This window comes from Columba livia, chromosome 2 (assembly GCF_036013475.1).
Source record: "Columba livia isolate bColLiv1 breed racing homer chromosome 2, bColLiv1.pat.W.v2, whole genome shotgun sequence".
NCBI classification, from domain to species: domain Eukaryota; kingdom Metazoa; phylum Chordata; class Aves; order Columbiformes; family Columbidae; genus Columba; species Columba livia.
Genome location: NC_088603.1, coordinates 84,124,567 through 84,148,550, shown reverse-complemented (window position 1 = coordinate 84,148,550; position 23,984 = coordinate 84,124,567). Strand labels below are relative to the sequence as shown.

At 39.3% G+C, this 23,984-nt stretch overlaps 1 protein-coding gene across 3 annotated transcripts in view; it reads left to right on the top strand.

Annotated features, from left to right (window-relative positions):
* Positions 1-23,984, top strand: part of FBXL7 (F-box and leucine rich repeat protein 7) — a 187,683-nt gene that overhangs the window by 90,352 nt on the left and 73,347 nt on the right. The window contains exon 3 of one of the 3 annotated variants that reach the window (XM_065052627.1): positions 6,651-6,735. The exons of the other annotated variants lie outside the window; for them this stretch is intronic. Within the exon in view, the coding sequence (XP_064908699.1) occupies positions 6,651-6,735 (85 nt within the window). The remainder of the gene's footprint in view (positions 1-6,650; positions 6,736-23,984) is intronic. 3 annotated transcript variants of the gene reach the window in all.

The window sequence follows — 23,984 nt, the reverse complement described above, 5'->3', positions numbered from 1 at the left end:
ACACGTCTTTCCCAATTGCTTTTGTGTTAGGAAAAAAGATGAAGGTAAATAATTTCAGTAATCTTGAATCATTTGTAGGGTAGTTAACTTTTCCCTAGCACATATTCACCCATCATGACAATGTAACTTGCAGAGATCAAATAATGAGATTGTGTGGTTGGAGATATGGTGGAGTTGAAATACATGGCTGTATTTAACGTGCTTTCAAACTCACTGTTAATATTTTTTATTGTCCTCTCATTTGTGACAGTAATATTTTAAAGAAGCAGTATGCTGCTACTGATACCTGCACCTTCTTGGTGGCATTTGCTTAAGGTTTAGCATCACTTAGTATCCAACTTCATTTAACTTCCAAGGGGAACAATGGCAGGACCACAAATGTGATGATAAAATGTTATAGGAAAGCACGCGGGATTGTAAGTGGATAAATTAAGGACTTAAATTTGATAAACAATTAGCAGATGCTAGAAGCACAGGGGACTAAAATGAGAACAGCAAACTTAAGACTAACAAGTATGTACTCTGTGAGCCAAGTTTGCAGAGGCCTCCACTTGGCATCTTATGTGCTATTTGGTTACTTCCACCCGCAATTGACTTGTTGAAGCAAAATTGGAGCCACAAAAAACAAAATGTGAAGTCCTCCTACCATAATATGCAGAGGCAAACAGTGCCTGTACTCATAAATCAGGTGTTTAACTACCTGCAGTATGTTTGAATCTGCAAATGATTGAAAGCTTCCCTCTCCCTCCCATCTGATGGAAGTAATGCTTTTTGAGTGTTTTTATGTGTAGAGTAGGCAGCTCTGACATAAAGACACCTTTTCACCTTACAGAATAACTAAACTTTATTTCAGAAGTGTAGCTATACAGTATTAAGATCAAATGCAGTCATGGCAAAAAACAGTTTTAGCCATGCACACCCGTAACTTAGAAATGCAATTCAAGTCTTTACACAGAATAAAAATTGTGAAACTGGCTTTCAGAACCATGATTCCAGAAGTACTATTGGGGTTCTAGGAACCACTAGTGGGGATATGCTCACTGAGTAGTGTCAGCTGTTTGAATATCTATGAATTCATATCATCAGGTATGGTAAGTAGAAGCCCTCTCAAAAATTGACATATACTAATTCCTTGAGCCAAGGGACAAAGTACAATTACATTAGCAGTGTCTTGAGACTTGCAATAAAACTGAGTTACTAATTTGAGGTTTTCTGATTACAGATATCAGGCTCTTGCTAAAGTGTTTTCATTTATTCAGATATCTTTCTGGGAGATCAGTGACAGCTGGAATATTCCAAAAGTGAGTAATTTATCTAGATAGCTTTGAAACTGTAGTGGCTGGTCAATGAATGCAAATGATAGAAGTGGAAAATCTGTGCATTTAGGAATCTTTTGTAAGTCCTTGATCTGGATCTTCTTTCCTCCCCCACATTTTCAGTAAAAGTAAAACATTGTTCTGTCTTTAAAAGCAACTCTGTGAAAGTAGTAAAATATGGTTTTCTGCACTTACTTGCTGTTTTAGGACAGCAAAATCTATTGACAAATGCTATAGTATGCTGTAGTATAGGTCTGTTGCTAAAGTTCATAAGACTCAAAGAAGCTTATAGTAGGTACACTAGGATGATACCTGGGAATAAATGCTACAGCCTGTTTTAGTCTCTTCCAGGCTTATTTGGTCAACTCCTTACGTGTTCCTAGTTAACTTCCAGAGTTGTCCTTAGTGACTTTGTGCTTAATCTTGTGTCCAGGTAGCACCTTTAATTCATGCATGTTATAACACTTGTAGTATGAAGATGGTTACAGATTATCTTGGGGAACCAAGACCTCAATATTCAATAATTGGCAGAATGAAGTATTAAGTATAATGCAGTGCTGTATGCATGATCTAGTGGTTGTCTGGCCTTGACCTTGTTGTTAGTAAAAGCAGACAGAAGGAAGATTTCTTAATACTTTTGCTGATAGGAAGCCTTTAAACAAAGCTGACTGTAATGCAGCAGAAACTGTGGAATACAGTGGGCTGGACAGGATAGACCTCAGTCCTGGTTTTTGATCCACAGTATGACTGGGATTGTTCACTCTTTTCATATGAAATAATTTATTCTTTTTATATGGGGCAGTAGTACGCATTATTTAATGCCATGAGACATTAGATCCTTCTGGGAACTCAGGTGGCATTTTTTTTCATTGGATAGGATACAGGTTGTGCATGCTGGAAAGTGCTGCTTTGGAAAAGTAGATGTACATATAGCTAATGTAGGTCTGTGCTAGCAAATCAGGTCCATCTTTGAATATATCATCCTATAGTGATGTTTTCCTATAAAAATCAAATAGTGTTTTCCAATATTATAGAATAATTCAAGTTGGAAGATGACTTCAGTGGACAAGTCCAACTGCCTGCACAGAGCAGGGTCAGCTGTGTCTCACCAGGTTCCCAAGTCTTTATCCAGCTAAGTTTTGTAAATCTCCAAGGACAATGGTTGCATGAGCTCTGGGCATCCTGTTCCACTGCTTGACTTTCCTCAGGGTTAAAAAAGCTTTCCGTGTTATAGTGTATGAATTCCTCATTTCAACTTATGCTTATTGATTCTTTGTCCTCACGCCATGCACTGCTGTGAAGAGCCTGGCTCTAGCTTCCTGATAACCTTGTAGGAATGGGAAACTGCTGTTAGCCCTCTTGCCTTGCTACTTCCCCTAGCTGTCTCTTCTCCATGCTGAAGCTCACGTCTCTCAGCCTGTCCTCACGGGTTAAGTGCTCCACCACTCTCGCCACCTTGGGGGCCTTCTACTGGACTTGCTCCAGTTCTTTAATGTCCCTCTAGTATCGAAAGTATTGGAGATGTGGTTTCATGAAAGCTGAGTAGAAGGTTCTTAACTGGGCAGTCTCTGGCCTGTACCGTTGTGTGGTGTTAATCCTACTCAGTGCAGGATTTTGCATTTGTCCTTGATGTTCCTTTTGATGAACCTTGATGTTCCTTTTGGCCCATTCTTCCAGTCTATTGAGGTCCCTAAGGATGGCAGCCCTGCCCTCAATTATGTTGATAGTTCTTCCCAGTTTGGTGTAATGTACCTTGACGCACCAACTTGGTTACAAGAATATTGAAGAAGATAGCATTAAAAGGCTTAAAAAAAGCCAAGGTCACTGCATCTCTGAAGGCAATCAAGTAGGTAAGATATTATTTCTTCTTGGTAAACTTGTGCTTACTGTTTCAAAGCACTTCCTTATATGTGCCCAGGAGTGGGTTCGAAGGAAAGACTCAGTTGAACTCTGAAATTTGGGTCACTTCTCAGATGGGAGTGGTAACTTCAATAGGATTTAATAAGTTGTTAATTGCAGGACGATTATTCTGCTGCAGTTTCTTATATCAAGGACTTTGCTATGTAAAGATTTTCATATGCATCCACAGAGCTGAAAACTATGAATTTTCCTGCTTCCTGTAGCTAATACAGATTAAGAGCACATTAGGATTGAATACTGAACTGGCAAATTGCTTTGACACAAAACATCACTCCAGTGCCAAACCCCAGGCTGACCAAAGCATTCAGTGGAGTGTCACATTAGAAGATGCTTTGTGCATGCAAGAAATGATCTTTTGATGGAACTTTCAAAACAACTATTGAATTGGCTGGTGGCTTCCTAACTGCTAAGTAGGTGTTAAATATCTGGCAGAGAAGTTCCTGCTGCCTTTCAGGAGGCATGAAGAATTTCCTCAGCAATCACTCAGTCGCTATTAGTTAATATTCAGTGCTTGCCTTTGTCAGCTTTGTTCACCTCTTCTAGGTCTAGCGTCACCACTTGCTTGCATGGAGCTGCGTTTCTGCAAAGGCATCCAGGCTTGCATCTTCTGCCAAGACATCTCTCAACGTGGCTTTGTTCCAGCAGCACTAGAAAGGGGGAGTATTCACCCTCCTCTTCTGTACCTTGCATTTTGAATGCAGTACAAGGTCCCGGAAATAATAGATTGGGGCTGCTCAGAAGCTTCTTCCTCACAGCCCCTGTCCCCATCTGCCTGTGTATCGACTGCATGCCCTTGGGGGAGTGTCATCCTCATTCAGCTCACATGGCAGCCCTCCAAGCCAGGCTGTCCCACAAAGCTCATGCCCTCAAAGCCTGCATCAGCTTTCCTGCCTCTTCCCCATCTGCTCTGTCAATCAGGTCTCCAAGGCTGATGCCAGTTTTTACCATAGTAAAAACTGTGTCCAAAGTGGGACTTAATATTTCCAGCAGAGATGAGTGATTTACTTAATTTGTTTCCTCTACAGGCCCTGTAAGGTCTTTTTCTTTTAAACATGCAAGAGAAGACTTTATTTTTTTTTAAATGCATTTAGTTGCTGTTGGTTGTGGATATGCTGCTGCCTAGACACCGCGGTTTTAACAATTTTTGCTGTGGTTTATACAGATCGACGTATCCCGGCAAGGAATGCAAGCCACAGAAAGCCGAAGATGAAACCAGTCAGGGACTATTAATCTGGTAGCAACGAACAACTCAGTTGCAGTTTAGAGCAGTATTTAATTTATGTAGGCTTCAGTTACATTGTTCTGTTTTTCACTTGCCACTAGCAGCTGAAAAGAAGCCCTTTACATCCATGCTGCAAATCCCTAGACCCAGCTCTTCCTGCCCCTAAACTTGCATCATAACTACATATGCCTCGCAGCATTTTTGCTGCAATAGAAAAAGTGGTACATTCCTTAAGACTTACTCCAGACTTACTGTATTTAATTGACTGAGAGAGTCAAGTTTCTTTACTGTGGAGGGAGAGGTCTTCTCTCTGTTCAAATTCTCATTCTAATACATCTAATAAACTTTTATAGAAGTAAGAGGGATAGTACAAGTTTAGAAAAAAGTGGGGGTTTATGCAGTTTCGGAATATAGATAATAGAGTGAGGTAGAGGTCAAAATTCACTACAAAGATAGTTTAAAGTATAAGACTATTCGAAACAGAAAAGAAAATTAATTTGATTGTCGGAATTTGTAGTTGTTTCCTATCAGATGAAAATGTTTCAATTTCAGCTTTTTATACTGCTTTCCTAATACTTGGTGCAAGGGAAAGCATTCATTTAACAACAAAAAAGTGGCATTTATTTCTGAAAATCTTCAGCTATTGAGCTGACTTTTTCCTCAAATTGGACAAGTGATTGGCCATTATACCAGCCTTCTGAAAGACACTCATTTCAAAAGAAGCATATCACGCTAAAGTACTTCCATTGAAGCTTTTCCAGCCATTTTTCTGTAAAACTGAGTTAACATCGACACACGTTAACAAACTCTGCCTAGAGCAACTCTCAAAATTGTGACCAATGTCATTAGGGATGGAGGAAATGCTTTTCAGGGTCTCATCATCATAGAGTAATTTGGGATTTTAGCAAACTTGATTTACTCCCATTTTTGAGATGGATTAACTGTATGTGGAGGAGAAAAGGCTGTGTAGAACAATGCTTCAACACTTTTGTTCTTTAGTACTAATGCTCGTTACTAAGCAACACCTAAAGTTAAAAAAGGCTTGCAAATCGTTACAGTGTGTGAATGTCATACTGACTATTGTAATAAAGGTGGGCAAGGTTTTATTGGCTCTTTCTGGAGGAGAACAAACAATTTGAAGGCATGTCTTGGGACACTGGGAGCAACTGTTCTGCTGTTGGTGCAACCTCCTCATGCAATCCCTTTCATTAACTTGTTGAGCCTCTCTTGAAAGCACTTTGTCCCCTCCCCTCCATTTCTGTGGGAGATTATTTCAAAACTTTATTTCTCTGAGGATCCAGAATATTTCTTTCATTCAAAGCCTAAAATTGTTTGGGGCCCAAAAGCCTATTTGTTCTTAAGCAACACCCTTTAGTTAAAACAGCTCTTCTGTTGCTGTTGTATCTTAGTTATTAGGCTGCTCCTAAATGATTTTCATCTGCAGTTCTTCATGGATACCATCCCTACTAATTACCTTTGATTTTCATTTTTTTTTTTTTTTTTTAATTTTAAATGTAGATGAAGAACTTCTTACTCAATTTTTTTTTTAATGTTTCAAAGCCTAATTAAACTCAATTTTTGACAGTTCCTACCTTATACCTGTGCATCTTGACCGTGACAAGTGTTTTCTTGGTTTTCCTGTTCCCTAACAGCACCCTCCTGTATTCCAAACAGATGCCTAGATATCATCTTTCAAGGAAATTGGTGGTCCCTTCTTACAGACATCCTTCCCTCCAGAGCACTCCTCATGTGGGATAACTTCCTGAGTTCAAGCACTTCTGAATCTGAGCCAACCCTCACTCTTCTCCCTTAGCTGTCTTTAAGTAGTTCTCTTATTGTGTCATTGTGCCTCTTCAAACTGAGCACTCTCTTTCCAGGTCAACTTGTGTCATGTCACTTTTCCTCAAGTGGCTGTAGGAGCTTGTTGCCTCTGGTGTGGACGGAGTATCACTTTCCCAGGGTCCTAGGCTGCCAGAGAGCTTTGGGAGCTGGTGCTTAATCACTCATTTTTTCTGCAGGGTCCTACCACAGACTGAGCATAGATTTGAGGACATCAGATGTTTCAAACAACACAATTCAAGCTCAAGAAATGCTCATTTCCAATGATACCAAGTTAATCAGAAAAATATATATATATATATATATATATATCTGGAGTTGCAAAATTCATTCTGAATTTATTGCATTCCCAGATGCAGATTCTGAGCCTTCAGTGTTGGAGTTCAAGCCTAGACTTGCCCTTTCAAGAATCTCAAGAAACTCATGACAGACAGAATGGTGTGTACCACAAGTCTAAAGATACAGCAGCTTTTTACTACTTTGAACTAACCTGGGTCTGCTGTCCATCTTAAAGAGCAGTGTTTAACCTTTTATTAGAGTTTATCTTAAAAGGCCTTTATTTTCAGTTTTATATTTGACAAACTGAGAACATTATTTCTGCTAAATTTTGTGGATATTGTGGTGCCAGGCTTACCATTTTACCACTCTAACTCCTAACCATGAGAGTACTGCCAAAACCATTATATTAATCCTACTAAAGCCACCTTTTTGAAAAGCCGTGGTTTGAGCTTAAACAAGATGATCTCCTGAGGTCCCTTCCAACTGCAATCATCCTGTGACTCTGCAATCTAGATTTGAGTAAATAATAACAATTTTCTTTTTCTGCCTTTATCTGTTGGTTGTTAGAACAAGTACTCAAATGCATTGCTTCTAATTGATGATTCAGATGGCAAAGTGGCATTCCTTGAATTTCTTTGCTAATTATTCTTGTGATCAAAATAGCTATCCTCTTGATATGTAATCAGTTATTTTCTGCTATACTCTTTGTGGATATATATCTTTCCAGTTTTATCCATTCTGTAAAAGCTACTCTAATGTAAAGCTAGTTCTCCTAGTGTCCTCTAAAATGAAAATCAAGGGCAAAGGACATGTTTCAGAGGACCAGGTTGTTCAGATTGCTAAAGACAGTGGTTGTATGATTGCAGGGTTTTTTTGGGGGGGAATAAAAGGGAAAATATATTTGTCCTTTTTTTTTGACAGAAGGCACCACTTTAGGAAAAATCAAGCAATAACTTAGAGCTGCAAGTGACCTGCAGAACATGCAATCCTTTATTCTGCTCAAAGCAGGTTCAGCTAGATCAGCTTATTTCAAAGATGAAGGTTTCACAGCCAGTCCAATGTCTGACCACCCTCATGGTGGAAAAAAAAAATAAATTATTTTTCTATATTTTGCTGTTTGTGGTCATTACATCTCTTCCTGTCACTGTGCACCTTTGAAGAGAGTCCATCTGCCACCTGTGCCAGCTGCATTTTGTAGGTCCTGTGTTCCATCTGCCTGCTCACCTGGGGAGTCCTCCTGAGTGCTTGTTGCAGCTCGGTCATGTCCTTGTTGTCATGGGGAGCCCTGAACTGGACCCAGCCCTCCCAGTGGGCTCTGACAAGAGCTAGGCAGAAGGGAAAAGTGGTTATCCCCACTGTGCCCACTCCAGTATGGCTCAAACAGCAGGACCTGTGGGTAAATACCTTTGCTGCAAGGGTGCACATCTGACTGGTGCTGAACTGTTTTGGTCTGCCCATGTCTTCTGCAAAGCTGCTGCCCTGGCCACATCTGATGCCATCCCTGGGGCAGGACCTGTTGTTTGCACTTGATGTGATTTATATTGGCCCTGGTCCTACCCCCAGCACATTGCTTACTCACCCTGAGCCAGTACTGTCCAGAAACTTGCTGCAAGTGCCCTCATTCCTATCATCCAAGTCTTTAGTGAAGATGTTGAATGGGATTGATGTCAGTATTGAGTCTTAAGAGTTTTAATCTTAAACTTTTTAGCTGGTTTAAGATGAGGAATCAATGTGCTCAACGTAAGTACAGGTGAAGCAGATTAATATAAATTGAGTGATTAAACTGCATGATGGCATCAGTCAGAGCTGGCCGGTTGCCAAAATATTATCACATTTTTAGTGACACTGCAGCAGTAAGTGCTTATAAGGAATGAACAAAAGATATTTCCCACCTATGGAAGGCTTACAGGAATCACTTAAACTGTGGCAGGTAGTGGTTTAAGTTTGCTGTTTTGTCAGATGAACTGTGATGTTTCCTTGCACCTTACTGGAAAAATATGAAATTGAGTTTGATAGGGCACCATGTACTCAAGGTTTTTCTTCACTCTTTGCTGCTTTCTGGGGAAATGAAGGAAACTGTTCATCCCCACCCTGCCTAGCCATTTTCCTTTCTCTTGGAAAGAGCAGATACACACACACTTACAGTCCTTTCAAATATTAGGCAACAAACTGTTGCCTGAGATACCAGACTGTGTTGTTCAAAGTTGCTTAGAGAGCTGAAATGGCACAATTTGAAAGCTTTTAAAATGCAATTGTTTTAAGCAAGTAAGCTGTGCTCATTCTCTGTAAAAGTCTCTAACAGAAAATCCCTCCACCCGTTTCCATGAATTATTTATGCAGGCTTCAAGTTGGATATTTAGCTTTGCACAGAAATGGAGCTGAGACTGTTCTCACAACTTCTGCTCTAGGGATGCTGCTCATTTAGCCTTCTCCAGGCTTAGAACTCAGGGCCAAATTTGCCTACATGAGGAATCTCCCCTGTAAAAATCCTAGTGAAACCTAGCCAATTTTGTTGTGATTTGGGGTAAACTAGATGAGTTCAGTGATCATTTGTGGCATATCTAAGGCTGTGCTGTGTTGTCTCCAGGTGATTTCCCTTGTTTTTGTAGCATCAGCAGCCCACTGGTCAAGCCCTCAGGAGTCTGAGAGGGAATAACCACCAAAACATTTACCCACTCTTATGGGCAAGCTTTGCCACCAAGGTAAATGTGTCTGAAACTGATAGTTAATCTTTAAATGAGAGATTTTGCCTCAGCCTGCTTATATACAGCATTTCTTGTTTTATTCTCTGTTCTCCCCACTGTGGTGAACAAATCCTTATTTGTCTTTATGCTGGCCCTCTACTAAGATAAAATGTATGAGGTGCTTGAAGTGTCATAGGCTGACCAGAAAAGAAGGAATCAAAATGGCAACAATGCAAAGAAATAATGAAAAGCAAATAAACTGACAGAGGTCCTGTAGCTGCAGGTACATAATATTGGCTTTTTTTTTCTTCACTAATACGTTGGATTTTTAACATTCTGCTCTGAGATTATCAAACTGTGAAAGCTAATCTCTGTACGGTTATGGAAGGCAAAGGTTTATGTTATCCAGAGCAAATGCTGAGTAGAACTGTGGGTAGATTTTTCTTCAGTGTATTCAAGGTTGTTCAGGAGTGTGATTCAAGGCAGTAATTTGAGTAGTGTAAGGTGTGTGGAAGGTAGGTAACCACATCTCAATGGGGATATGCCTGCACTCGTACTGACAGAAATGGTTCAGTGCAAACTGCTCTCAGTCTGGTTTGGTAGGTCCGCAGAACTTCCAGGCAGTAGATACCTACAGCACAATTGCAGTGACTGGTGTTTTTTCATACTATCTCAGCCACAATTTCATGTGATTAAAAAAGCTTGCTTACAGTTTACATGGTTGAAAAATTACATTAGTTGGTGTAAGAGAAATGCAATGGTAGGTAACTGAAATGAAATTTGAGTTGGTACTATGTGGTATTTGGTTCTCTTCATGTCCATTGATGCAGCAAGAGCTATGGTTTATTAAAAAGCCTAAATTGTCCTGATTTTTGCCAGGCTGGATTGCATCTCTTCTCTGAATGACAATTGTATAGGGCTTGGAATGCATGGAGTATGCCAGTGATGTGTTTTAGAAACAAACATTATATGTATCACTGTTCCAGTAAACTTCAGTTCTGTTGTATAAATGTAATACTTCTCAATGCACTAGAGTGGGAAGCAAATGACTTCTAGCACTTAGAAAGGCATGGACAGCCAGACTTTGTGTCAGTTTAGAAGCAGTGCTCATGATCTGGTAGACCTGATGAATCAGAACCTTCAACAGGGTAAAGTTTAGTGTTTAAAATCTGCATGTGTTGATATAATTTCCCTAAATTGTTTATGAAATATTTGTTAAAAACATCACATTTACTTACTGCAAGATGTTTAAGAATATTAACTATGTATTAAACAATAAACCAGAATTAATGACTTGCTTAGGAAGACTGTGAAGATGCGCCAACTCATCTCAAATCCTACTCCAAGAGCTAGCATCATCTAAAGAGCTGCTTATTTTTAGTTCAATAGGCAGCTACCTGGATGAACTGAACTTTTTCCTTTCTGTTGATTGTTCCACATTATTTTTTTTCAAACTATGTGGAGACATGTGCAGAGATGTCACAAGAAAAAGTAAAGTGCATAACCACAGACCATACAAGCAGGGAAACAGGGTTGTTTTTCATGCGATTACATACCTCTCCTTCAAAGCATTGGAACTGTCTTACTTTGCTCAGCGTTTTGGACAGGTACAGCAGAAGGTGCACACAGAGGGAATAAGACATTATGAGAGGTAGTGTGCTGTCTTGATGTTGGACGGAATATGAATTCTTCAGTTTCCTCTCCTTTGTTCCAGTGTGCTGCTGAGTAATACACAGCATTAATTTTTTAGTAAGTAATTTCCTTTTCTCTCCTTTTTAAAATTGTAACAGAGAGTGCACCTAAAATATTTCTGCTTTCTGTCTAGGGTTGAGATGGAAAATGGCAATGACATACCACAGCTGTCCAGCACGGTGGCAGCAAGAATTACTCCTGTTGTGTGTAAATGGGACTTGGGTTATATGGGAACTGTTTTCTACATCGGAAATGTCTCAAATTGTCTGGAACGTGAAAGCAAACATTCATTTTTCTCGACAGTGAAGGCAGTTGACTTTGTAGTAAATCAGTAGCCTACTCCAGGTTGTATCTAGGTATGACTTTGGCCCTCTGCCTGAGTGAGAGCACTGGAACACTTCATTTTATGTGTGAGCAGTGCAAGTTCCTGCTATTATATTTCTCTCATCTGTGTGAGGCTGCACAAAGCTTTATGAAATCATGTTGCCTTGCTGAGAAGTAAGCTTACAGGCTGTTAAAAGTAATTTAAAGTAAGGAAAAAAGTAATTTCAGGTAAGGAATCAGCCTACATCAGTCTGCTGTTCTGCAAGTATCATGCATTTTTCACATATGTTTAAAAGAAAATGATGTTTTTCCTAATTCTATAGAAATTCCAGGTGGTTTTCCTCATGTTAATGAGAACCAGGAAACTTGTCCCTGAGATGCTTTTATTTTTTTTTCAACTGATTTTCTTGAGCATGCATGCGAGTCTATTCTCAGACTTAAAAGGAATAATATAATGTGGTTTAAAAATGAATAATTAGGTGTCTTATTTGAGGTTTTGTTTTCAGCTTTTTTCTTAGCAAATAGCTTGCAGTATGAAGACAAGAACTCCAGATGTTAAGAACTTGAGCTCCCAGTACACTTGGGAAATTAGAACGAGTGATCAAGAAGCTGATGAAAATAAGGGCTCTTTGTAGCACTGTCATAGAAGATGAGCTCTCGTCTGATCACACATAATGTATTTAGTTGGCAAATAAAATAAGCCTTTCCTAATTTTGGAAGTTGTCTCTGTCTTGAAATTTGGTGAATCATTTTCCGAACATGAGAGGTGAGCATGTAGGCCTCTGTAGAAGTTCATTTAAATTATTTTTGTTCCCCCAAACCACTTTCTGCATTTCTTCATTGAAAGGCCGTGTGAGTAAGCCTTTCCCATATCAGAAGTGGCTGAAGGGCTGAGGCAGCAAATTGCAGCGTCCTTATAAATACCATTGTTTATGCATAGTTTTGTGCTCATTTGTGCTCTAAAGGGTTATTTCGTTTTGGTTTTTTTTGGGGGGGTGGGTCTTCCCTGTTCTCACAGGGCTGCAAATGGAAAACAAAATCTGGGAGTAAAGGATTTGCTACCAAGTTACTGTAAGCATTTGTAATGTTCCTTTCATGTGAATTTTCTGCTAGCCAGATGCATCTTGAGGATACTGCTTTCTGCTGCCGGGGGCAATGGTTACAGTCTTTTGCATCTCTTAGGCAGACAGGAATAACAGTTCCTTCAGGGACACAAACTGGTGTTCATCTGAGGACGTTCATAGAAAAACTACCAGATACCTGTGTTGCTGTATTTCTCAACGTAGTGGAGAAGTTTCATCAGGGTGGTAGGAGGTGTCAATTATAGTTTAGAGGTAAGCTTGTCCAAACAGCATTGTAATTCTGAGATGGCTTCTCAACTCTGGTCCTATGGCAAATTTCACTGTCTTATTTAACAGAATTATTTGGGAAAGGTGGAGTAAGAAGAGGGTGAAGAATAAACTCCTGACGTCCAGGCAAGAGATGGCAGCTGGCCACAATATTTAATGTTTTATTTCCTTCACGACCTATTGTTGTCTGCCTTGACCTTGGTTTGAGCTTTTAGGCCCTGGCAACAGTGAGGTTAGATTAGGTTAACTACTATATTGTTTAAAATTCACTAGACTGATAAGTACAGGGGTTTTCAGTGTAGCTTTCTAGAAAGATTTTCAACCGAAGATCAACCTGACAGATGGCCTTAAACAAAAATACTTAATTGTTTCACTCCTCACTGCTACAATAGCATAAAACTTTCAGTGCATTTCAGATTTATTCTTCAACGTTAAAAATCTCTGATCTGTCTTAAGTGCCGCTCATTAATGTCAAGGCTTTAATACATTCTGTCTTTATCCCATTGACTGTTGAAAACAATACATTCCTTTTTAAAAAAGTTATGGTGTAGAGATTATTCATCTTACCATAGATTACTATCTTGCATGTAATATAAGTGTAATTCTTCTTCGTTAACACTGAAAAGATATATTCACAAATTCTGCTATGTTACTCCAGGGCAGTTACAGGGTTCCATTGCTTCAACACAGCTGAGAGCAGAACCTGGGTAGCAGCAGATGCTGGCACTGCTTAAAGGCAGAAATTCCCTGGATTTCCAGCAGCACTTTTTACAGTACATTTTGGAACTGTTAGTCAACAATCTGGGGGGAATAATTTAGTAAACTTTGTTATAAAGAGAGAAGTGTGTATTAACGAGAACTGCATTTTTGAATTTGGGAGAAACTTTTGCCTAATGTCAGTATCTTCAATATCACTAGAAGCAGAGAGGAATGTTCGAAGACTAATTTGAAAAATAAACAAACCAAAGCCATTACCAGGTTCTGTGACCAGGGCTTGAGAATGCCAAAGGCTTGTTGTTTGAGGCCTGATATTGCTGTTTACCACCCCAGTCTTGCAGTAAGTTCAGGCTGGCAAAGGTGTTGAGCACTCTTAGCTTCACCCTTAAAAATTCAGCAAAACAGATATTTTGAGTAATGAAGCATTAAGTACTTTTTCCTTTCCCTCCCCTTTCCTCAATTTTGAATTTGGCTTTATGGTTCAGAACTGATTTTTTTTCCCATGTGGTCCCTTTTGCTGCTATGGGTTATGTGGTAAGGGAATGTTATAATTTAATTTAAGTCTTGAATGCACTTTCCTTTCAGCTGAGGCTACTGTGACATTCCTTCACTAGCAGGCAGTGCCTTTTAATTGATTCACAATAGACTTGGGATCCGAAATGATGGAAATTCTGTTGCTGATTCATTCCTCGTGGGTTAAAGTGGTGGGCTGGGTGCTAAAACCCAATGACCTGACATTGTCAGGATGTAGTTTTTTTTTCTAATTAATTTTTTTGTATGTGTCAATGACCGGACTAAGTTCTATTCAGTGATAACTCCTTAACAGATTGGATGAAGTCAGTGTTTTCCCCTGCAAGACTCCAGGCATTGTGTGAAGCACACACACTCTGTCTTGTACTCCCTTGTTGGGGTATTGGCACCTTGTGTTTTCTCAGTGTTGAGCTATATCTTCTTGGTGGCTGTCACTAGATAGTAGGCAACTAGCTTTCTGCTGGAGGTTGAATGTAGTAAGCTTTCCCGACAATTTGCAAAATACACTTAGGTGTACAGAACACATACCGATCAAAGATCTGATCTATTCAGCCTTATTAAAGAATGGTGTACAGTCTGAGTGTGCTGGCATTCTCTGCTCCTGCACTTTAAATGCTACATTGTGCCAGGAAATATCCCTTCTGAGGTGATGCTAAATGCACTGGCTGTCAAAGTAAATGCTCGCAGAGAGAGTAGTCACAAGAGAATGTTGTCTTGTATTACAGTGAATGTGATTGGACACAGAACTACATGAGGCCACCAGCGTAGGTACGTGGGGCCTGCAGAGATTTTCTGTGAAAAACAGCACAACACTCGCTGTTCCAGCCAAAGGCCATCCCTTCAGAATCGCAGCTGGTTATGTGGTCACTTGGCAGCATCAGTACAGTCCCGGGTTGCCCTGTGCTGTTAAACTGTTAAAGGCTATACAGTTTCTCACTGTTGTTAAGAACTTTTCTCATTGTATTATTATTTTTCAACCTTCTTGTTTTCTTATGGTGCACCTCTTGTTTTTATAGTTCTTTAATGGAGAGGTACTGTGTTTTCTAGTCTGTTTCCATAGAAACACCCAATTAGAAGAGTAATTTGAAGAGACTGAGACACAGCTGCCAAAACTCCTAAAGAGAAAGGAGGAGGTGGAGGGAAAATGGGAGAAGATTTGGGCTGGCAAAATGCAAACAACACTGCCTGTCTTCTGCCAGCTATTTCCTAGCGTTCATCTGTAAACTCATATCTGACTGTACATCTTGCACCCATTTGGGTTGAGCTACATCTGTAATGCATTTTAAAAGTATAATTGAGTCTGGTGCTCAGCATATGTGATGTTAATGCTTGGAATGTGAGAACTTTCTGTTGTTGCATTGCTTCTTTCTTATGTTTTTTTATCAGGCAGTGGCCAAGGCATTGGGATCAAAAGGGGTGGGGAGAAGAATTGAGGCATCTCCCTCTTTCCAATGCCTCACATATATATGTATGTTGAAAAAACATTTTTCTGTCCTTGTTTTGACACAAAACAGTGTAAGACAGGTACCTGTTGTTCAGTGGATCTCAAAACATTTATAAAGGGGAAAAAAAAAAAAAAAAACAAAAAACAAAAAACAAAAAAAAAACAAAAAAAACAAAAAAAAAAAAAGAAACATGTTCACCTGACTCATTTTTCTGGTAGTGAAATCATTAGTTGACCTGCCTGTCTTCTTTTGGCCAGCTGGAGGCAGTCAGAAATTGAATCCTACTAGAAAAGGAGAGTGGAAAACAAAATCAATGAAGCAAAAATGAGTATTAGGTGTATCTTTTCCCATAGGTCCCAAAGACATTGTTTGTGTATATATAAAGACATACAGAGATTATTCTTGGGGTAAGGGTATTTAAAAGTGCAACTTTGCTACTGTCTTTCACAAAGGAAAGAAGATGATAATGTAAATCTGTCATGGGATGTTTGGCTCTGTTTGTATGCACAGAAATTTGTGTTTTACTGTGATTACAGGTTGCATACACCGTTTTGATTTCTGTTTTCTCATCCAGTGATGGGGCTCTTTCAGTATTTTCTTTATTAAGTGTCATCTAGACTGACCAGAAGGCTCCTTGCTTTCCTTCGCAACTGTAGGTCTGCCTTCCAAGACTCACAGCAGAAAAAAACAAACTAATTAAATGAACCCCAAACAAAAAATTCCCCCCCTCCAAAAGAAACAAACAAAACAAACCACACACAAAAAACACACTCTATATAAAGCCCACCCTCAAACCCCACTTTTATCAGAGATGCTTTGGCACAGGAGCAAGTTATTATGGAAATCTGGCCTTCTTTAGAAAAGGCAATTGCAGAAGTGAGCTAATATTTATGGTTGAGTCCTACTCAGATCTTCAGCCAGAAAACTATGGTGGACACTCAAAGCCTGGCTGGCAGTCTTCCAGCCTCCTCCAGAGGCAGCAGTGGCTGCAGGTATATTCCCGTTTGCTCTGCCCTTTGTTCACCTGAGCCATTGGCTCCATGCTGTCTCATAGCTCTCCTTCCTCTTCTGGTGGTGTCTAACAAGCTGTGTACCACTTGATTGTCAACATTTTGCACAGTGATTGATATATCACTGTTACTGTGGAAATGGACTTGGGAGTACCTGATGTGGGAGTCCCAGCCCAAGTAGCCAGCATAGATGCCACCCACTGATTTCACCAGTCTTGCTGGCAACCTTTACCAGAGCATTGTATGGTCAGGTTGAAAGGATATGGTTTGCATTCCCTTCGTGCTATCTGGGTAGCTGCTCAGTGACAGAGTAGTTGCACTTGGAGCATGCGGGTTGAAGCCAATTAGTAACAGCACCCTTAAATGCCCAAGAAGGAAAGTGACCTGCATGTTGGAGTGTTTCAACCAAGCTGAGCATTCTTAGATGCTTCCCTCATCCTGTTTTTAAACGTTCATGAGAATGAGGTGATTTGGACAGGATTTTTAAAACACTAAAAACTTCAAAAAAGATGTTTCTGACTGCGCAGGGAATTCCTGAGGCTCATGAGGGAAAAAGGCCTTGGGGAAGGAAAAAGTGGTTTTATGGCTTTTCTTAACACTGTTGAGTTAATGCATGTTAAAGATAAATTATATGTAATTTGTGTCATTCAGCTGGTGAAGAATCAGGATGATTCCTGGGTTAAAATAGAGTGGAGAGAAGAATGCAGAGCCTCTGTGGAAAAGTTACTTTGCCCTGTTTGCATCCTTACAGCAAAATGGCTAGAAGATTACTGAAGAGCATCACCCTCCTGTGAGGGATACTTAGGACCTTAGGATTAGGAGGGCAGCTGTTGCAGTGCCTTCTTAAACATGTCATTGTTCGCTTTGCCACACTGTCCAACTGCAGTGTTAATGAATATTTTAGGACAGATACCTCATAATTGAGGAAGTTGTGGTGTTTTGGGCCTTCAGGAAATGCTTCGCGGGTTACTAAAATTGCCAACCACTTTCATTATGGAAATTAAATCATTATAGAGGCAATATAGTTTAACATTTGAAATTCAATTAATAGAAATGGAAATCTTATAGGAATCTCCTGTCGCTACCTTTTGCCAACTAGGTATGTGTTACGTTGAACCTCAGGAGAAGCAAAGATGCTCCATGACCTTATACAATGTAATATTGCAAGAAAGCAACTACTTCTTGTTGTTGAATGAGGGTTGGATTAGAAAAAATATCATTCATGTTGAGTAACAGGCGGTTTGTGATTAAGGTGGTTTTGCCTTTTTGCTTTAGAAAAAGCAGGAAATCAATCTTTCTTTTGAAATTGTCATCCAGATTTTGCACAGAACAGTTTCTCAACATTATCTTGGTGGAATGAATAGTCTTAAATGAAGAAAAAAAAAAACATCCCCAAAGAAACAAGCCCAAACTCCCTGAAACAAAGAAATGACAAAAAACACTCATTCAAAAACATCTGCAAGAAACATGGATTGAATTGACAAACTTAAAAATCGTCTCTTAAAGGAGATTGACAGTATCATGTTTAACACCACATGTTTGTGTAAATGTGGATATGTATGCATATAGGCCCTTATTAGCCAGCAGCTCTGATTAATATTGAGCGCTTGAGCGAAGTGTTGATTAGTATGTGTAGTTAATTAGATGTAAGCATCTAACGGACCACTGTCAACAGTTGCTTCCTATTAAATAGTTATATCTACTACAGAAACATGTTGTTGCAGTTTTCTTTCAATGCTGCAGTTAGAATACATGTACTAAAACTTTATTTGTTAAGTAAACTTCAGGTGTGCTTTTCTAAATGCTACCTGTTTTGAAAGAAGCTACTGGTATAATGTTTGGTTGAGTTGCTTCCAATAATAACTAGAGCTAATGCTGCTTGTGTATTTGCCAAGTGGTCGTGATTTTCCTAATGCATCAAAGTCTAGACTGGACATGGAGAGATGGAAATTCTACCAGCCTGAGCAAGGAGCTTTGCCTTCCACAAAGATCCTTGTTAATATACCTATATTTGGTATGGATAATCAATGTAGTTCAGCATTAGAAAAGCTTTTTAAATGAATTTCCTTGTTATATTCAGCTTTTTTTTTTTTTTTGTGGTGCTTTTTAAGTGCTTTCAAGTTTATAGGAAAAATATAGTTTCCAGTCTTGATGCTGCACCTGTAGTGAAGCAGGAACTGTGGAATAGTTTCTTGTAGTTCAGCCAGCCAAAATTTGCAAAAACATGTCTTCCACAGAAACAACCAATTAATAAAAAAGCAAAGTACCTGTTATGACCAGACCTTTCTATATGTGCTGCAGTTCTGTGTGATGTATCTTCTTGTTAGCAAGTACTGATTTTTCTGCTTGTAGATCTCCAAGTCTTTGCATACATATGGCTTAAGCAGTATCGCACAAGCTGCCTGCTTCCTGCTCCTTCCTTTTTATCAGCAAGGGCTGTGCCAGTGTCAGTCTTCCAAGTTTGCTTTTTCCCTTCCTGGTATTCTGATTAACTACAGCTCTGCTATTTATTTTATTTTATTTTTTTCTTTTACAGAATTTATTACTGGTATTTCCATAACACAAAGTTTATGGTCTGAAATTAATTGTTAGATGATTTCATTTGGTAATAGTCATTTTCTGCAAATTTCCCATGCAGTCTTGAGAGGCCCCAAAATAACTTTTTTGTGCTGTATTCATTAACTCTTTCTCTGCCTGTATGACTGCAGCATTCCTATATGGGTTCTTTGCCATGAAATAATAGTGTTCATTATTATGAAATAGTTTGGTTTGGATTTTTTTTTTTTTTTTTTTTTGTAATAACATTGTATTTAAACCAAAGGCTGCTTTATGTAATACCCTGTTGTAATGGTGGTTTAGTCCTCACTTCTAAGGGCAAGTGAGGAAAACAGCAGGAGCCAGACTTTGAGTTCAAACCTTGAACCTGTTTTCAGCATCTAGTTTTAGGATTTGAACCCAGTGAAATTTCATTATGTCCTGCTTCCAAGGCTGCCTTTTGAGTACATCTTGTGCTGGTTTTCCTCTATTCCCATTGACACGACTAAGAATTCCCTTAAGCTTTCTCTGAATCCTGAGTGGTATGAGAAAATAAAAGATAATATGAACGTGACTTGTAGGACAGGAGTCTTAGCAGGCTGCAGCCATTTTTACACCATGCACACACCCAATTTATCTCTAGAACGATCTTATCTAGCATCTGCCCACTGTTTGCTTGATGTGGAAAAAGAGAAGAAATAGCAAAATGTGCTGTAAGCAATTGACAGATACAGCCCTACATGCCAACAATAAACCAGAATTATAATACTTGAAAGCATGAAATTTAAAACAGCCTAGAATGGCTTTTTGAAGGGAAGGTTGTAGATTGTCAGTTCTTGAAGTCTATTCTTTGTCCTCTAAGTATTTTTTGCAGGTGCTGGAAAAGACATTGAATTTATCCGTTGAGTGATGGTTGTTATTTAAAAAAGTCACGTGTTAGAAAAGCAGGCGCCACTAAACAAGAAGACTTGACAGTTCCATCTGTAATGTTTTTGCTGGCAAAGTAAATCGGATATCGTTCCAAGGTCTGTACAACGCATGCTGCAAACCTCTAACACTGGAAAGAACTTGAGAGTTTAATGTGTTCTGGCTTCATGTTACATAAACAGGGGTCCCCATGGTCCTATATTGATTGGGCTTGTGTTCCACCACAGTTTTTGTGGGTATATGCTATGCTAGCCCATAAAATCACATTTTTGTTTTTGACTGCCAACTCTTTTCTATTGCTTTGTCTATTAGGCTGCAGTGGTAAGTGCTACAGCTGGTGTGCTGAGGGATCCAATGCAGAACAGTCAGACCACTAAATTTCAGGCTGATGAGCCTGGGAAAACCCTTGCAACTGGATAGTACAATTAAATGTATGTCATGAATTGTCATAATTACCTTATCCTATTTTGAGGATGACTGTGTGTCCCCTGGTACCAGCACAGGCTAACATCACTAGCAATACAAACACTTTGCAGCACATCTCTAGAAGCAATAGCCTAATAAAACTACTGTTTGTAACCCAGGGGTAATCAGATGGGGAGAGGACCTTGAAGTGAAAGATCATGTGTTTAGTATACTACAGTTATTTTATCTGTTCCTTTTCTTAGCCTTCAACTTCTGTTTTTCAGTAAAATGTTTCATCATTCTTGCACGTGATTGTGGAATGTGAAGTTTTACTGAAATCCTTCCTCACGTTCTTGGCTGGTTGACATTTGTCTACAGAGTAGTATTCAGGAACTCAACAAACTTCTAGGAATTTAATTTTTTCTTTAGCAGGCAGCACTTAAACTGACTTAATAATGCTTGTACAAAGGAGACTGCAACTTCCACTGCCAGCCTATACAGTTTCTCATTGTGCTTAGACTTCATTAAAACATTGACTTAACAAAATTATGTCTGACACCTACGTGGTGAAGGACTCTGCAGAGTGGCATCCTTAGGCTTAGGATTCAGTTTCTGTGGCCTTCTGCTGCTTCCTGTCACATACAGGTCTACATCTACATGTATATCTATGTATCTGGTGAGGACAGACTTTTTATCAGGGCCTGTTACGACAGGACAAGGAGGGGAGATTCAGACTAGACATGAGGAAGAAATTTTTTACAATGCTGGTGGTGAAGCACTGGCCCAGGTTGCCCAGAGAGGTGGTAGATGCCCCATCCCTGCAGACATTCCAGGCCAGGCTGGACAGGGCTCAGAGCAACCTGATCTAATTGAAGATGTCTCTGCTCATTGCAGGGGAGTTGGACTAGATAGCTTCTAAAGGTCCCTTCCAACACAAACTATTCTGTGTTCTCTAGCAGAGCAACTTAAAACCTTTGCTTACTTTTGCAATGGTTTGAAGTGCCTCTTTGACACACCTGCTTAGTTGTGCTTTCTTTCCTGTTTCACTTTTGAACACTTCAGCTGCAGATCTTCCTCTGCCTTGCCTTCGCTGTGTCTGCAGCAGTTCCCGCTAGCTTGTGCCCGCTGCCTAGTTAGTTTGATGGTGAGGATCAGGCCACACTTGTATAGTAGGGCTTAAATTTAGTAGGGAGTGAAAGAAGAGGAGAGAGTGTTTTTTCTAATTAAACTTTCTTGACTGTCACCAGTGTCCATGTGAGTACAGTACTGACAAGTCTAGTTTTACTGCCAAGGAGTGAATGACAATGGACTTATTTTTCGTAGGTAATGAAGTCATTGTCTCACCTTCAGCTGTTGTGATATATAAGTTGTTATGGATAGTATGCTTATTTCTCTGTAGATTTTCTGGTGCCAGTCTCACTAGGCCTTTATCCCAAAAGAATACATTCTTTGCCTTCTCTTTGCAAATGTGAAAAATGTACTAGCCAGTAGATACTTCTTCTTTTTTCCTACCTATCTGCAGCTTCTGTTCTTATGATCCCTTCCCTTTTATCTGTTTTCTAAGTTCTGCCATGTGCCATGCGGAAGTAATGACTAGTTGACAGAATTAGACAAAATTCAGCATGTTGTTCTGCCAAAAGTTAAGCAAAGATTCACCAGGGATGTTTTTGTTGAGGATATGAACAGCACATCTTAGCACTGGGTAGGGTACCATCCCATTAGGTCAAATCTTTCTTAAATATCTAATGCTTTATAAGGAAAGGGGATTTTATTGACTTCACTGTGGGTTTATTGCAACTATACTGGAGCGAGATGATGCCCATGCACAACTGAACCAAGGAAATGATATTTGAACACTCTTCAGAGGCAGCTGCTGATTCTCGGGGACCATTGGTAAAACAGTTGCTTATGCAAACTGCGGAAACATAAATATTGAAATAATTTAAAATTAAACTAGAGGGAGTGTTTCTAGCATACATGTGCGTTCTCAACTTTAAGTAGGATGATCTTACAATAAAAGCCTTTTATTCAGTGACTATCATGAGTTATATGACAACAAATAGTTGAGAGGCCAAGAACCAGCGTGCATTTGATCATAAATTCTTTGAATTTATGATAATTGGTTATTTTTGGAAATAGCATTCAGGTGTGTTTATAACTGAACTTCATAAAATTAAAGTCTGTGTAAATTTGCATTGCAATGTTCATTCATTCAGAGTGGACTGACAGAAGAAGCTATGTAGATGTTTCCTAGGTCATCTACTGTATCTAGTATTTGTAAAAATGCTGTTTGCTCTCTGGTTACTTTTTGTGCCAAGCATTGCATTATAAAAGTCATCACTCTAAGGAAAAAAGCTCTTTAATAGTATTTGCGAATAAGGATGTTCCATTGTTTTGAGTTCGTTTTCTGGTGAGATAAATAAGACCCCTGTAACAATTGCTCTAGCTAATAAATAATGTCCTGTGTCACTGGAGGGAACACGCTGTGTAAGGAACAACTCACCATTGCCAGGTTAGCTTTTGGGTGTCTGAGGCAAAGCTTTCGTTCTCTCATGTCTTAGTGTAGCACTTAATTTGTCACAGGAGCAGGAAGTAGCAAACATACTGGGGTCCCTATTGTGGTGCTATATATTACAAGTGAAAGTGTTCCCCCAAACTGTTTTTAATTCAAACAAAGCTGAGGCAGGGAAACTAAAATATCTACAGTTAAACCTCTGCTGTGGGTAGTTTTCTTAATAATTAACACAGCTTCTGGAAAAATTCTGTCTTTTGGTTGTCAGTTTCTCTGTAGCAACTCCTGTTTCTTCCTGCCTTTATTTGCACTTTCTGGAATGGGTTTGCATGTGATGATAGCATGGGGATGCTGAACAAGACAGGCCTTCATGTGACACACAAAGCCTAAAAATCTGAGATGTTGTATTGGGTTTGCATGGCAAGGTCTTGGTAGCAAGGACGTTACAGGAGTGGTTGCTGTGAGAAGCTGCTAGAAGATCCCCCCATGTCTGATAGAGCCAATGCCAGCCGACTCCAAGATGGACCCGCCTTTGTCCAAGGCTGAGCCCAACAGTGACAGTGGTAGTGCCTCCGGGATAACATACTCAAGAAGTGGAGGGAGGAGGGGAATGTGCAGCAGCAACTGCAGCCAGAGAGAGGAGTGGTGGTAATCGGTGAGTGATCTCCCTGTTCTTAGCTCAACCTACAAGTTTTTCATTATATTTTGTCTCCCCTGTCCAGCTGAAGAGGGAGAGTGATAGAGAAGATTTGATGGGCACATGGTATCCAACCAGGGTGAACTCCCTACAAATGTATTAAGTTCTGGTGGGTTTTAAGTGTCTTATTTCTAGTTTTACCTTCCATAACTTTGGCAGACCAAAGTTTTGGGTGTTTTTAATCTCTGTTGAAATACTGTAAAATAACTTCAACTTTAATTTTACTGTAACATAGCTTTACACTATTTTAAGAGCTATGTTGGTTTTGGATACTTCATTCACCTGAAATTTCTCTTGGACTTATAATTTTGCATGTAGTCTTAATATGCTTTCTTTTGTTTTTCACATGCATTCTATAGCTGATGTCTAAAGCGTGATAGTTAATGTCTACTGTAATGTGGTGAATTCCTTATCTGTATGTTGCCTAGAAAGTAACTGGATGTTACATTTGAAAATCAAACTATTTTACAATTTCCTTAATTATCATAATGATGTATAATTATATAATCATAATATCTATTATTTAAACACAGGAAAATATATTGTTATTCAGTACTATGTAATTACTTGAAATACATTA